We start from the raw sequence: 14,098 nt of genomic DNA on the forward strand, positions 1-14,098 counted from the left end.
TTCACAAAAATCATTTGTGTCACGAAAGTCGTAAAAATTTACAACCTTTTAAGCGAAGAGTTTTTAAATTCAACTCTATCCCTAAGTTCATAAAGATTAAATTTGTATTTCATTCCAAGTTGTCTTGTGGGGAGTGCGGTTCAATATCGCGTTCTAAATTCAACTTTATAACTTACGTCATAAAGATTTAAATTTGTATTTCTTTTAAAAGATAGTCTCGTGGGGCCGCATCAATGAACGAGTAAACATGACTCGATTATTTGTCTTGATCATATCGCTAAACGATACATCGACGATTATTAGAAATTGCATTTAATTAGAAATGTACGTTAAAAAAATAAAAAAATATACACAAATGAAGGGTTATTCTATCTTTTTAAATATTTGACATGTTTGAATTGCTTCTGCAAGATTTGACAGTGCAAAACGGAATTTTTAGCGGAGCACTCGCAGACGTCCTTTCGATGTTTTACGAATACGCAGAGTGGCAGAGTGTTTGTAATCGATTATGCAAGTAGTTTTTATGAAATCATAATGGCTCCTCCACACTACTCGCGAAGTTGAACGAGGTTAGACGAATAGAATAATGTAGAGAGGCACTTCGGCTTACTTCGTCCAACTTTACCTCGCCTCGGCCGACTTCCGTTTGTTGTCGGTTTTTGCGCCCGAGTCAAAGGGCACGAAGTTACCTGAAGTTCGTTCTGAATATGAACGTATGCCGTATGCGTTCCTCGCGAAGTTGAACGAGTGTGTAGTGTAGCACCGCGGACTTCATTCAACTTCGGCCGAGTACTTCGCCGAGGAACTTCGCGAGTAGTGTGGAGGAGGCATTATGCCTCCACGAATGAAGTCCACGGTGCTAGATAATGTGGAGGAGGCATAAGATTTTTCGACTCGAACCTCGGCAAAAGGGGAAACGCCTGCGAGTGTTATCCATTACTTATTGATCTAAGTCCACGTGGTATGATTCAATGTTATTAAATCACACCACTTTCGACGTATTATTAAATACAATAATTATTATTTGTAATTGTTATATCTATAGAAAAAGCAAATTATACGCACAACTTTCATAACATCGGAATAAAAGGGTAAAAAAAGTTTTGAAAGTAGCTGACTATTAAATATGTATTACAATAAAATCTAAAAAAAAATGTATTAAATAAAGCTATTGTACACTACGGCTATAAAATGAAAAAAATATGAACTGCAAAATACAGAATTATATGGCAACTCACCGGATATAGTCATTAGAGAAACTCTTAATTTTTACAAATATTGTTAACGTATTTAAAAAACCTATAAATGTTTTAATAACTTAAATAATATAATACAAATTTATTTGCATTTCCTATATTTTTCTTTTACCTATACTTTGTAAGCAAAAATGGTCTAACATGTAATGACTTATTTGGCAAATTGCCATGAACTTCCGGTGTGTAAGATAAAGACACACGCGGATCTATCGAGAAAAGAACGCGAATAATTAGAAAAATAAGTAGCAAAGAACAAATAATTAAAACTTTATATTGTATTGTTTTTCAAAATGTCCAATAACGGTGCTCCGGACTCATGGGAGAGTCAAGCTGAAGTTGTGGGTGAAAAAGGTGCAAAAGATTCTAATGACTTGTCTACTAAAATTTCCACGTTGAATGTTAATGCCGTGGAATTCGTGCCATCTTTTTGTCCAAAGCCTTCCCAGGCTAGCGATAATAATGATTCACCGACAACGCCTCAAAAATCTGAAAGTAGTTCCACGAGCTCTGATGGCAGTCCGGTCTTAAATGGTATGTCATGTCATTATTTATCATAGCTGCTATGGTAAATTTTTGATAGAATCGAATTCTATGGCTAATTATTTCGCGTAAGTTGGATTAATATTCAATTTCCAATAGTTTTTAACGTTAAATACAACGTCCATACCATGACTATTTTTTGCCGAATCCAGTTCTAACGGGTTATGTCGAGACACGCGGCGTGACTACCTATATAATTATACTCATAATAAACTTTCTCTCATTCTCTGTTGTAAAGTTATCGAAGAAGTATCCACGAAATTATGAACACGGAAAAAATATCAAAGGGTGATGTGGCTACATATTATTTTTACAAACTGAAAACTTTCACTCACTTATTACAAAATTATTTGCAAGAATTTATGAGAAAATACTTATCTATAAATTTTAATCTAGATTGTTATAGAATAGATAGGTAAATGAAAGCATTAGTTAATAGTGTTAGATTGCCAAATAAACTAAAAGTAATTGCCATATTTTCGTAAAAAAAAAAGTTTGATGACAGGTCAAAAATATCTTGGTAGGTATGTCTTTATGAAATTCTTAAAATAATGCATAGTGAATATTCAGATTTAAGTATCCAAATCGTTAGTTAAGAGTAGTTTTCTATGAATGGTATTTTCTACAAAATGTCAAGGTTTAAATAGTAAAGTTTTTATTATATTCCTAATACTAATCACACAAAGAAAGGAATAACTAATTATATTAGAAGCAAGCAGTCATATTTTAATTACATACCCATTTGTATATTATTTTCCTGTTTAATTGTAAGCAAGTAAAATTTATACAAAATTAAGTTTATTGTTTATTTATTGTATTTAATACAGTGTAAGAGAATAAGGGAATGAAACCATATGTGTTAGATATAAAAACTGTCCTACTATCAGGTTACAAAAATAGCTTCTTTATTAACTAGTATGTTTTATTTTAAGGATGCGGAGAAGGAGACAATGGGGAATGTGCTGCGTCAGCATCTCCCCGAGTGGAGGAGCCTCCTCCTGTACCTCCAGCTGCTGCAGCGGCTCCAGTACCAGAAGTGCCACCAGATGACAACTCTCCAACTGCTGACAGCTGGGAAAATGAAGATAATGCGCTACTAACAGAAGAAATCATTGAAGCAGAAGAAGAAGAAACTGAAGCACAGGTGGAAACCCCTGTAATTAGCATGTTTTTTATTTCTTTTCATTTTTTTGCATCAAAATACATTTACATTTCCATTGTACACACATTTTACATGGAATAGATAAATAATAATTATATAGATAGAATGGTAGGTATGCTGAATTCATATTTATTTATGGGTGATTATACAAAAATGGGGTAACTTTTAAGGATATTTTGTTTACTATATTTTTTATATCAGATTATTACAAATTAGGGTGTATGTGATAGCTAATCTAATGAATATATTGTTCCAAATCGGGCCAGCCACTTTTTTAAGTAGATTGTGAGATATTTTAAATTTTCTGGATTTGGCCTCCAGGGGACTGACAAGGCTAACATAGTACTGATAAAAAACACAATTTTGTAATATTCTTAAAGAAATTCAATGAAAATTACTACAAATCTCTCAGTTTTAATAATGGCACATGTCTTTTAAGTATTAAAATCACTTAGTTACATTTAAAAATGATAATTGATAATATATTGTGATACTGGGAAAAAAACAATGTCTCAATTTTCAAAACAGCCTTCTGACATTTAACGCAACGTGAATATTCTTACTCTCTTACTTAACTTACTACTTTGACTTAGTTTTACTTAATATTTCAAGTAATTCACAAACAATAGAAACAAAAAAAACGGCCAAGTGCGAGTTGGACTCCTAACAAACCTATTTTTTATTATGTTTGTAACTTAAAATTTACACTTTTAGCAATTTTTCCTTTATCTGTGTTATAAGACGTTGTTTTTTACCATATTTTAAGACTATATACACGGCAAGCATCCTGTGTATTTTTTTATTCCCTTGCGAAAATTTAAATTTGCGCAAATTTGCAGTATTAACGGATGTAGGTATCTTTTAATTGCGTTGCGTTATAAGTTTAATTTTTTTACAGCCCAAAGGGTTCTTAATGTTGAGTATTCAATATAAATTTCAAATTGATACCTCCACGCGATTCAAAAAAACGTCTTAACAGACAAACGGACAACAAAGTGATCCTATAAGGGTTCTGTTTTTTCCTTTTGAGGTTCGGAGCCCTAAAAATCTAACATTATTTATGTTAAAAGTACTAATTTTCATAAAATGGTTCATGGTTTTTAACCAAAGGCTAGAATGAAAGTCTCATCTGAGTTTTCATAAGAGCCTTTTGACATTTTTATAATGTTATTAAAATAATTAACTTTTATGTTATTTTGAGGTAATTTTACTTCACAATATTATACGTTTACGTATTTATCTAATAAATACATATAACAAGCTATGCCCTGAAAGCATCAAAATCAATAATTAAAATAAAATAAGATCTTTTAAATAAGATTATTAGTAGTTTGTTTCAATAGCTCTTTTCTTTGCTACTCTTTTTTAAATGTTTCTTCCCTAGTCAAATTCAGTTTCTTTTAGCGTGGCGCATGATGTTTTAAACTGAAATATCAAATAGAAATGCTTATACCAATAGCAATCAAGATAAAAGTTCTCAAAAACGATAGAATCATCAGTACTATGGGGTCGCGTCAGTCCACTGGCGCGATATCTGACATAGGACTGATGCCAGCGGATTGATAAAAAGGGACTTAATATGAGATTATAATCACAAATTATGTTTTTTTGCCTTATTTATTATATCAACAAACTATATTTTTACAAATCATACTTAACCATGTATGAATGTAAATAAAAATCAGTTTAACAATAAAATAACGACTCACCATAGGACTGAAATGTTGACTGGCACAGCACGAATTTAGAGGCCAAACACAACCCTAGCGCTGGTACAGTTATGACGGCCATCAAAATATGGGATGCACAAGTAACTTCATTACCAACATTAATATTTAGACAGGGATTTGACCTCGACTTGGTGATATTTAGCGAGAATTTCAAATTTAAAAAACACACAACGGACTGACCAATAAAAACGATGACAAAGTTTATTTTTATTTTTTTAATAAAATGTTAAACATTTCGTTATGAAAGTTATACTATATAATACTATGTATATCAAAGATTGTCCTGAGTTAGTAAGTTTTCTCTAATCAATGATATTGTTTATAAAATAGTCACTTGTTTGTTGGTTTTCGGAGTTGTGACATGCCAAAGTACTGATTATTTAAGTATTAATTTTGTTTTTTTATCAATTTGTATTTTAAATAAAGAAGTGAAAGTGAGTGACCAAATAAAGGACGCTTTATTGTTTTAAAATAGATTATTATTTGATTAAAATATAATAAGACTTTGTATAAATTGGCTGGTGACATTGAGTTACCCCATTTTTGTATAATGACCCTTATTTATTATAGGTTCTTCATTGTACAAACAGGTTAATGTCAAACTATTTTTTTATTTTTTCTGCCATGTAGAGTTATACTTAGTATTTACTTTTTTATTTCATAGTTAATGATTAGAATGTGGTGTACAGGAATAGAAAGCATGAATTTAATTTTTATTGTATGCTGATAGTTTTGGTAATCATAGCAAATTAATATTAACATTTTTTTAACTTTGCATGTTTAGAATGTTTTTTTAATCGGATAATATGTTGATGACCCCTTGATAATGATGTTGTAGGCTACCATTTTGGGAACAATTAAGAAATTACAGTTTGATTGAATAAATAATAATTTAAACTAAACAACATTCCATGATTCCACCATTCCCTCATCTAACATTTTAAACTTACTTCCTAAAATAAGGGAATAACATAATAAAAATAAGTGGTAATATTAACTTATCCACAAAAATAATTAAATATATATTTCCTCTTTTTATTCAAAGAAGAACACACAAGCTGTAACCATTTTTTATCATATATTTTGCAAGGTCTTTATCTTATTTCTATTGTAAGTGTGGTAAAACTGATAACATAAAATAATGGGTTAAATATTAACAGTCCTGTACTAAGTAGAGCCAAAAAAGAACTCCTAGTGCAAAATCTTATCATTTCCTTTTATGACGAAGTCCTTGTCGTTGAAGTTTACTTACGCGTTACGAATACGTAATAACCTTGTTTTTATCATTTTAATATCGTGAAAGAATTTGTCGCTTATAAAAATATCTGTTTAGTTTAAATTTGGCGGCGGAACCCTTTGCTCGTCAGTCATAATTTAATCGTGATAGTAGATATTTTTATTCAATGACAGTAAAGGTAAATTATTTCTGCGTGCTTAGGTCATTATTTTTTACGTAATCATTGTGTAGAAGTGCTAATTACTAGCGTGCGATCTGTTTAAAATTTTAGGAAGATGGAGAATTGGCAAAGAAAGTTCCTAAGAAGAAGCCACCGCGGGTGGAAGACACGCGAAGCAAAAAAGAACACGTGAATGTCGTATTCATTGGACATGTAGGTGAGTAGCTATTGATCGACACCGTTATTTTAATGATTATTTTTTTAATTATGTTGAAATAATAATAATTTTACAGTACATTTTCCCATATATGTACCATACTATAATTTATATGTTATGAAAATTTTAACGAAGAATGTAACCATGTTACTTCATTTAATATTCTCATCTGAATGAATGAATACCTTTATCTCAGATGCTGGTAAATCTACAATTGGTGGACAAATTATGTCACTAACTGGCATGGTGGACAAGAGGACATTGGAGAAATATGAACGAGAGGCGAGAGAAAAATCAAGAGAATCATGGTACTTGTCTTGGGCGTTGGACACTAACCAAGAAGGTAATGTAGTTTGTTATCTTTTGTATTCAAAGTAGAAATAAATATTGTGTTAAGTGTAATTTCTAATTAAATCTGAACTACGAATATGAAACAAATACATTTTGTATAACATAACAACACTAAATGAACTACCTCAAGAGAAATATTCCTTTAAAAAAAATTGATATTTTTGCAAACCTTTTATTTTATATTTTTGTCTATGGAACAGAACGTGACAAGGGAAAGACGGTGGAAGTAGGCAGAGCATACTTTGAGACTGACAGAAAGCATTTCACAATTCTTGATGCACCGGGACACAAAAGTTTTGTGCCCAACATGATTGGTGGTGCGGCACAGGCCGATCTTGCTGTTTTGGTATGTACTCTAATATATTTTCTCGTAATTATGTTTCCAGATAATTAATTTCACGTATTACTCTGTGATAATTGTCTATTAAATGGTTATCGCTATGCATGTAAACAAAATATGTCAAAAAAATAATTAAATTGAAAAAAAAAATGTTACCAAATCATTGCATCTTATCTAGTTTAGTAAAGGCCTTGATAATGAACTTTTAACAAAGTATGATACTATAGATAAATTTAATTAGCATACAAGTTGTGTAGCCATAAAATGTTCCTGTTTTGAGTCATCAAATCAATCATACGGCAATGGAATTTTTTTTTAATTTTAATCATGTGACATAATTTGAATACTGCTTAACTATTAAGTAATACATAATATAAATAATAATCATTATTTTTGTAATTATTATTAATTAATAAATTAAACCCACCATATTCTTTTGAATATGGTAGGTTTAATTCTGGAAAATTTAAGTTTTAATTTTACCAAGACTCAGAAAACTGTTCACGGACTTGTCTGTAATGAAATAATGATGATTAAAAAATGTAAATGGCTTTAAAATAACAAGAAACTTCACTTTGTAACACAATTTCATTCTCGTTATAGGTAATTTCAGCGAGGAAAGGTGAATTCGAAACCGGTTTCGACAGAGGGGGACAGACGAGGGAGCATGCTATGTTAGCAAAGACCGCGGGTGTCAAACACTTGGTGGCGCTCGTGAACAAGATGGATGATCCCACTGTGAACTGGGAAGAGAAGAGGTATGCAAACTTAAGACAGTTAGCTTGAAATGATATTGTATTTATAGTTTATACCCTACAGTGGTGGCAATTTTACCCACTACTTTCTAACACAGTAAATAATATTTTTTGTTCTTTTAGACACTGGTTCACAATTGACCGCAATATTTTCAAAATTTCCAACCTCACTTTCAGATACAATGAATGTCGAGACAAAATCCTGCCATACTTGAAGAAGCTTGGATTTAATCCAGCGAAAGACTTATCGTTCTTGCCTGTGTCAGGTCAGACTGGGCAGGGATTATTGGAAAGGGTGAGATTTTTTGGATATATGTATAGATATCTCATATCAGTAATAAAGATAAATTATTTCAATAGTTTGAATTTTTATTGTTTGTCTTTAGTATGTATAAATTTAAAGTGTAATGGAAATTGTCAGTACTTGAAACTTATTTTTTTTATTTTATTTTGGGTTGATAAGAATAATGTATAATATATTTTTTAATTTTAGTTGACTGAAGAAGTTTGTCCGTGGTACCGTGGACCTTCATTCATCCAGCTTATTGATGAGCTTCCATCTCTAAATCGTAAGATGGATGGCCCATTCATAATGCCCGTAGTAGATAAATATAAAGATATGGGTACAGTGCTCATGGGAAAAGTTGAAGCGGGGGTCACCCGTAAGGGTGCCACGCTTTTCTTGATGCCTAACAGGGTATGTACAGATTATTTACTTTAATACTAGATGTTCGCGCCAGCACTGGTTGGAGATAGATTTTTTTTAATATAGCTTTTGTTGAATTCTACATAATTGGTGTTTAGAAGGAGTTCAATGACAAACACAGACACTGGCGAAAAATAATGTATAAATATTGGAAATTATAGTAGAGCCATTTTAATAGGCAACATTTGACAGTTTAACAAAATTCTACAACGTAACCTAGTAACGACGACATAGAATAACATGATACATATTTCGTTTTGTTAGAACTGCACATTTGCTTAACTTTTTTCAATTATGATTAATAATAATGACCGATACAAGTAATTTTAAGATTTCATTTTACTGATAAACCATACTAAACATAATAAACAATTTCTGAATTGAAGAACTGACGTCGCTACAATTTTGTGTCAATAAACCTTTTTTCTTTTTAAATACCAGAGATGTTACTCTAAAAATCGAAATCTGACATCTAGAATCGAATGCATTGATTACTTGTGAATAAAAATCTTCATAAATTAATAAATTCGATTGACAAATGTTTCAAATCCGTATCGATTAATTCACTTAAATCGATATTTTTAAGCAGCCTACCTCTCTTCGAAGATAAAATTGATAGACGTCAAATGTTGGCTATTAAATTGGCTCGACTATAGCAAATAAGTCATTCTCAAAAAGTATTTCAATAAAATTGTACTTTGTCAATATTGAAAATGCCATAATATAAACGAAATAAAGAATATACCGAAAATATTACAGGTTCAAGTAACTGTAGATCAGTTATGGTCGGACGATATTGAAGTGACGTCCATCGGTCCCGGCGAAAACGTTAAGGTAAAACTCAAAGGCATTGAGGAGGAGGACGTGTCGCCCGGCTTTGTTTTGTGTGACACCGCTGAACCTATCACCACGGGAAGAGTGAGTACATTATTGGTTAAATTATGTCTTTATATGATCATCATATGAGGTGGAAATTTTTTCTATTTCATATGAAATTTTTAGTTATTGCTGAAGATGTTAATAATGACACAAATAAATCAAAATAATCAAAATTCTTGACACTTTAACAGAAAAATGTTTCATTAATCTGGTTAAACACATGCATTTTAATAACTTTTGACGTTTTAATAACAATACTAGTGACTGTTAAATATTAATATGTTTTTTATCAACACATAAAATTTATTTTCAGGTATTTGATGCTCAAGTGGTAATATTGGAACATAAATCGATCATCTGTGCAGGATACTCAGCAGTTATGCACATACATTGTGCTGCGGAAGAAGTTACTGTTAAGGTATTATCCCAGTATTCTATTATGTTTATGCCGAGATTTTTGACCTTTTGTGATTTTTGAAGTGAGACTTCTTTAGGCGAAGAGTAAAACTTCAAAGTGGCGTCATGACAATGTGGCAGTCGGATTGTATAATCCGCCGTGTTACATTACGGCTAGCTGATTTCAAAAACAGGGCCGTTTCGTAATGCGGCGGTGCAACGATTAGCCGTATTGAATGCGGCTAAATAAAAAACCGCCGAAACGTATTATACATATATAACATGGCTAGCCGTATACTGTAATAAAGCCAACCATAATCTTCGCTTTAGTCCATGTGTAAAGCGAAGATTTTAGTATCTTTGGATCTTGCAAAAAAAAGTTTCACTTCTGACATGTGTCTGACGGCACACATGCTCTTTTTTATTGCTTTGCTTATATAACATGTTTTTTGTAGGCGCTAATTTGTCTAGTGGACAAGAAGACGGGAGAAAAGTCGAAAACGCGACCGCGTTTCGTAAAACAGGACCAAGTTGCCATTATGAGGATAGAGTGCGCGGGAATCATTTGCCTAGAACCATTCAAGAAATTCGCTCAGATGGGAAGATTTACTTTAAGAGATGAAAGTGAGTAGCTTTTATTTTAGATTTCTTAGTGAAATAACACAATATGTCTTAATTGTATAATTGGAGGACTGATCTCTTTGTTTTCTATTTATTGTAAGTTCAATACGTCATCAATCTACAAAAATAAATTCTCAATTAACAAAATTATAATGCACAATTGGACAATGAATTTGAAACAGATTTCTTGTATTATTCATAATATTATTATTCTTTCATTCTCATTTACTAAACTAATGTTTTTTACTTTCAGATAAAACTATTGCAATTGGGAAAGTACTCAAGGTGGTTGAATAAATTTGGCACTACGTTTGTAATTTAGCTAGGTTTAGGCTTTCATCATTATCATATATCAGAGAATGCCTCTATAATATTATGTAAACCTGATCTTTGGGATCCATATGAGAGCTTGAGTGTTGTGTGTAACATCGGAATTATCGGAATCAAAGGAAACCTAGCTTCAGACGGAAACAATACGGCCACTGCCAGAGAGCATCTCTTTATTTACACAATTGCAATATGGTGTACTCCTTATAAAATGTTTAATAAAAATTTCAGCGTAACTCTGCTTTTTACGTAAGCAACATTAAATACTGTTCCTGTGCAGGACGTTGATGTTAGAATAATTGTAATTAGATATTGGATCAATGTGTGTGTCAGAGATAAATAATATTTGGTACACTTGATTTATTACCGTTTTAATTCTTGTTTCCTAGATTGTTAAAAGCTGATATTGAGCGAATGTGATAAGTAATGATAACGACATCGAGATATAATCGTTTAAATATATTTATGATATTGAGAACAGGAATTAAAGGTTGCTACGTGAAAAAAAAAATAAACCTTTTTCATGAGTAAAAATATAGGAAGTGTTTGATGGATAAATGTTATGGGATAACTCGATGTAAAGATTACTATTAAGGAACAGAGTTTGATACTCGTAAATTAGTCAAACGGCTCTGTATAAATTTTTGAATGTTTTACTAGCATTTACACATTGAACACGCTAACTCGCTTACCGATTACACCAATAAAAGATATAATACGAATTGTTGAAATCTATTGTCTATTGCATATAAGTGTGGTGTTCCGTTAAGTTCACAACGGGCGCGTCGCAGACAGCGCGTGATGCACTGAGACTGACGCGCGTCTGCGACGATCCGAAACGTGTCGCGTTCTAAGTGCTCTTATTTCATGTGTAACCGCATAGTATACAACAATTGAATGTTAATATTTTTATACGTCAATAGACTACGAGCGATGTGAAAGCCGATGTGGGTTTGTAAAGAAGGGTTGTGTATATATTATACCGACGACGTTCTCTTTTAAACTATGATAGTTCTAATTCATTGTTCTCCACGACATGAAACGATAAGAGCACGGAGAATTTATCTCGACGTCTTGATGTGGTCGCAGGGTGAATGATGCTCTCGTCTATGTTAGGATGATCAACGGCTTACTAGTGTAATAAAACAGTTTTTAAATATTATTCGATATTGTTTGCTTTACACGAATCTTCTGCATATTGAAAATAAAAACATCCATCTCGTTTGGCAGAATATATTTTGCAAAAAATGTTTTATTTTAATTTGATCTACCCTTGTTGTTTAGTCTAAGATATTAGGTAGGTTATATATTGTGTGTCTCTCGCTCCCCATGCAGTCAAAGCGTTGAGTATCCTATCTAGTAGACCTATATTTTCACTTATCATTATAACCATTATAGTTCTAAAACTATTTAATATTCGCCCATTTTATTTGCTATCTGTTTATATGAATAAATGTTATCATTTATATTATCTTAAATTTGTCTGACATAGTGTAATATTTGCATAGATCGACACATGTATCGATTTGTATAATTACGATATAGATTATATTTCTTGCAATATTTTATGAAATTATGATAATAGCTAATAATAATTTATTGCTTTTGTGGCCAATAGTGGGTTCATTTATTATTTTAATTTTTTATTTATTTCATTCCTTATGATTTAATTTTCATGAAATGAAGTAATACACAAAAGTTTAGGTTGATCTATACTTTCGTCCAAGAGTGCTGTCCAATATATAAATATTGACGTTAATTTGGTTTATATTTTTTGCGCTCGGTATACCCACATTAATTTTTTACTCGTTGAAAGTGTTAATGTAGGAACACAGAGTACTTACAGATGATTCGGGAGCTGTGGTTGAAAGTCGTTTATAACGTCGGTTTGACCTTCCAATTGTTATAAATTTATATATTATTATTTTTTTTAATGTTCATCTTTTTTAACATAATCAGTTTATATTTAGGTCGATGGATAATGTTTATTATCGGTATTTTATGTATATCCTTGTAAGCGTCGTAGACGTACGTTTGCACCTCTTTTGACTCGATAACTGTTTGCGTGGAACTGATAAAATGCGAATTGATCCTTTCTGATCTGCGCTGAGGTGCTGCGTCCACTGCATGGCTCTTTGCGAGCGTCTGCATACTTTCATTTCTATTTTGTTTTAATTTAATAAAATTTATTTAAACTGCTGTATATTTAGTTGTTTTTATTTACCGCCTTATAAGTAGCGTATATGCTTGGTTTATCAGTTGCTTTTTTTTTGTCAAATTTGTAAAGTATGTATAAAGTCGATAAATGTATTATAAATTAATGAAAGAACATTACTTACTAGACGTATGTTATTGTCTTCCCGACATGTAAATTCGTCAATATATGACTTGTTTCAACGAGGGTTCTCGGCATATTTAGCTTGTCGACAGAATTGTAAGCAATGTTGATATTAAAATTCATTATAAAACGGCCACCAGTTTATTACTTGATATCATAATGTTTCCTTTTCATGTTATATGTTAAATTGTGTTAAAGATTGAAATATGGAAATAGACCGCTTGCTTTGTTTTCGTCAATTACTTAAAGCTTTGCAAACCAAGTGGTTTTCATGCAATCTATTCCAACAGCTTCATATTAGTTTTTTTAAACAATAAGGGCTTGATTCAAAAGCTGTAGTTAAGCTTGTGTTGCCTCTTTGTCTAAAATTTTAATCTAAGGCAGAATGTAACAACAAGGTGACTAAAGATTATTATGTAAGGTGGTAATGTACAGATAAAAAGAAACTGTATAGATGATCAACTTATATCAGCCATCAGGTTTGAATAGAATAGAACTATTTCTACGTCGGTTTATAATCAAACGCGAGTAACTACCCTTTTTATTAATAAAGTGAAGAAATTAGATACAATTGTTTTTCTCTTCCGGGGTCATTGTCAAAAAAAAGGCACCTATCCAAAGGATAAGTTTATACTTCATTTATGTACCTCATTTAAACCAAAGGCATTGAAATTTTTCATTCACAAAAACTGCTCCAAATATACATCTGACCTATGGGCACAACTTTATAAATATAATTTTAATATTGCCAGCAACTTATTGAATAAATTATGGTAAGTGAAATAGGTATATGAATTTGCACCACTGTACACTGAATTTTAGCAAAGATAGTTGCTTAGCCTGCTGCCCAAGAAGTGCTCCAGCACAGAATAATCAGCTATATATAGGTATCCATGAAGGCAAAAGATTGTTCCAATAGACTCGACAAGACGCTGTAGATAGGAGATGGTACATACCTATCCCTTTACATTTTTGCCAATAAGAACATCAGATAATTACTCTCAAGATAAAGCCAAGGTTTATTCTGGTAATAAAGCACAACCATTTCTGGCCACATCTTCTCAATTCGATTTAAAAGCTGAG

At 31.7% G+C, this 14,098-nt stretch overlaps 1 protein-coding gene across 3 annotated transcripts; it reads left to right on the plus strand.

The window, feature by feature from the left end:
* Positions 1-1,415: 1,415 nt before the first annotated feature.
* On the plus strand, positions 1,416-13,149 carry LOC123695329 (eukaryotic peptide chain release factor GTP-binding subunit ERF3A). 3 transcript variants are annotated; one of them, XM_045641148.1, is made up of 12 exons: positions 1,416-1,787; positions 2,729-2,952; positions 6,197-6,302; positions 6,499-6,645; positions 6,854-6,999; positions 7,597-7,751; positions 7,926-8,043; positions 8,242-8,445; positions 9,214-9,372; positions 9,647-9,751; positions 10,185-10,353; positions 10,604-13,149. In XM_045641148.1, exons 1-12 carry the CDS (start codon positions 1,547-1,549, stop codon positions 10,645-10,647), a joined length of 1,818 nt encoding a protein of 605 aa, XP_045497104.1. In that variant the 5' UTR covers positions 1,416-1,546; the 3' UTR covers positions 10,648-13,149. The 3 variants fall into 3 exon arrangements, with proteins under 3 accessions (XP_045497104.1, XP_045497105.1, XP_045497106.1); XM_045641149.1 differs by having other exon boundaries at positions 2,729-2,940; XM_045641150.1 differs by having other exon boundaries at positions 1,417-1,607.
* The last annotated feature ends 949 nt before the right edge of the window (positions 13,150-14,098 follow it).

This window comes from Colias croceus, chromosome 11, assembly GCF_905220415.1.
Source record: "Colias croceus chromosome 11, ilColCroc2.1".
In the NCBI taxonomy this organism is placed as follows: Eukaryota; Metazoa; Arthropoda; class Insecta; order Lepidoptera; family Pieridae; genus Colias; species Colias croceus.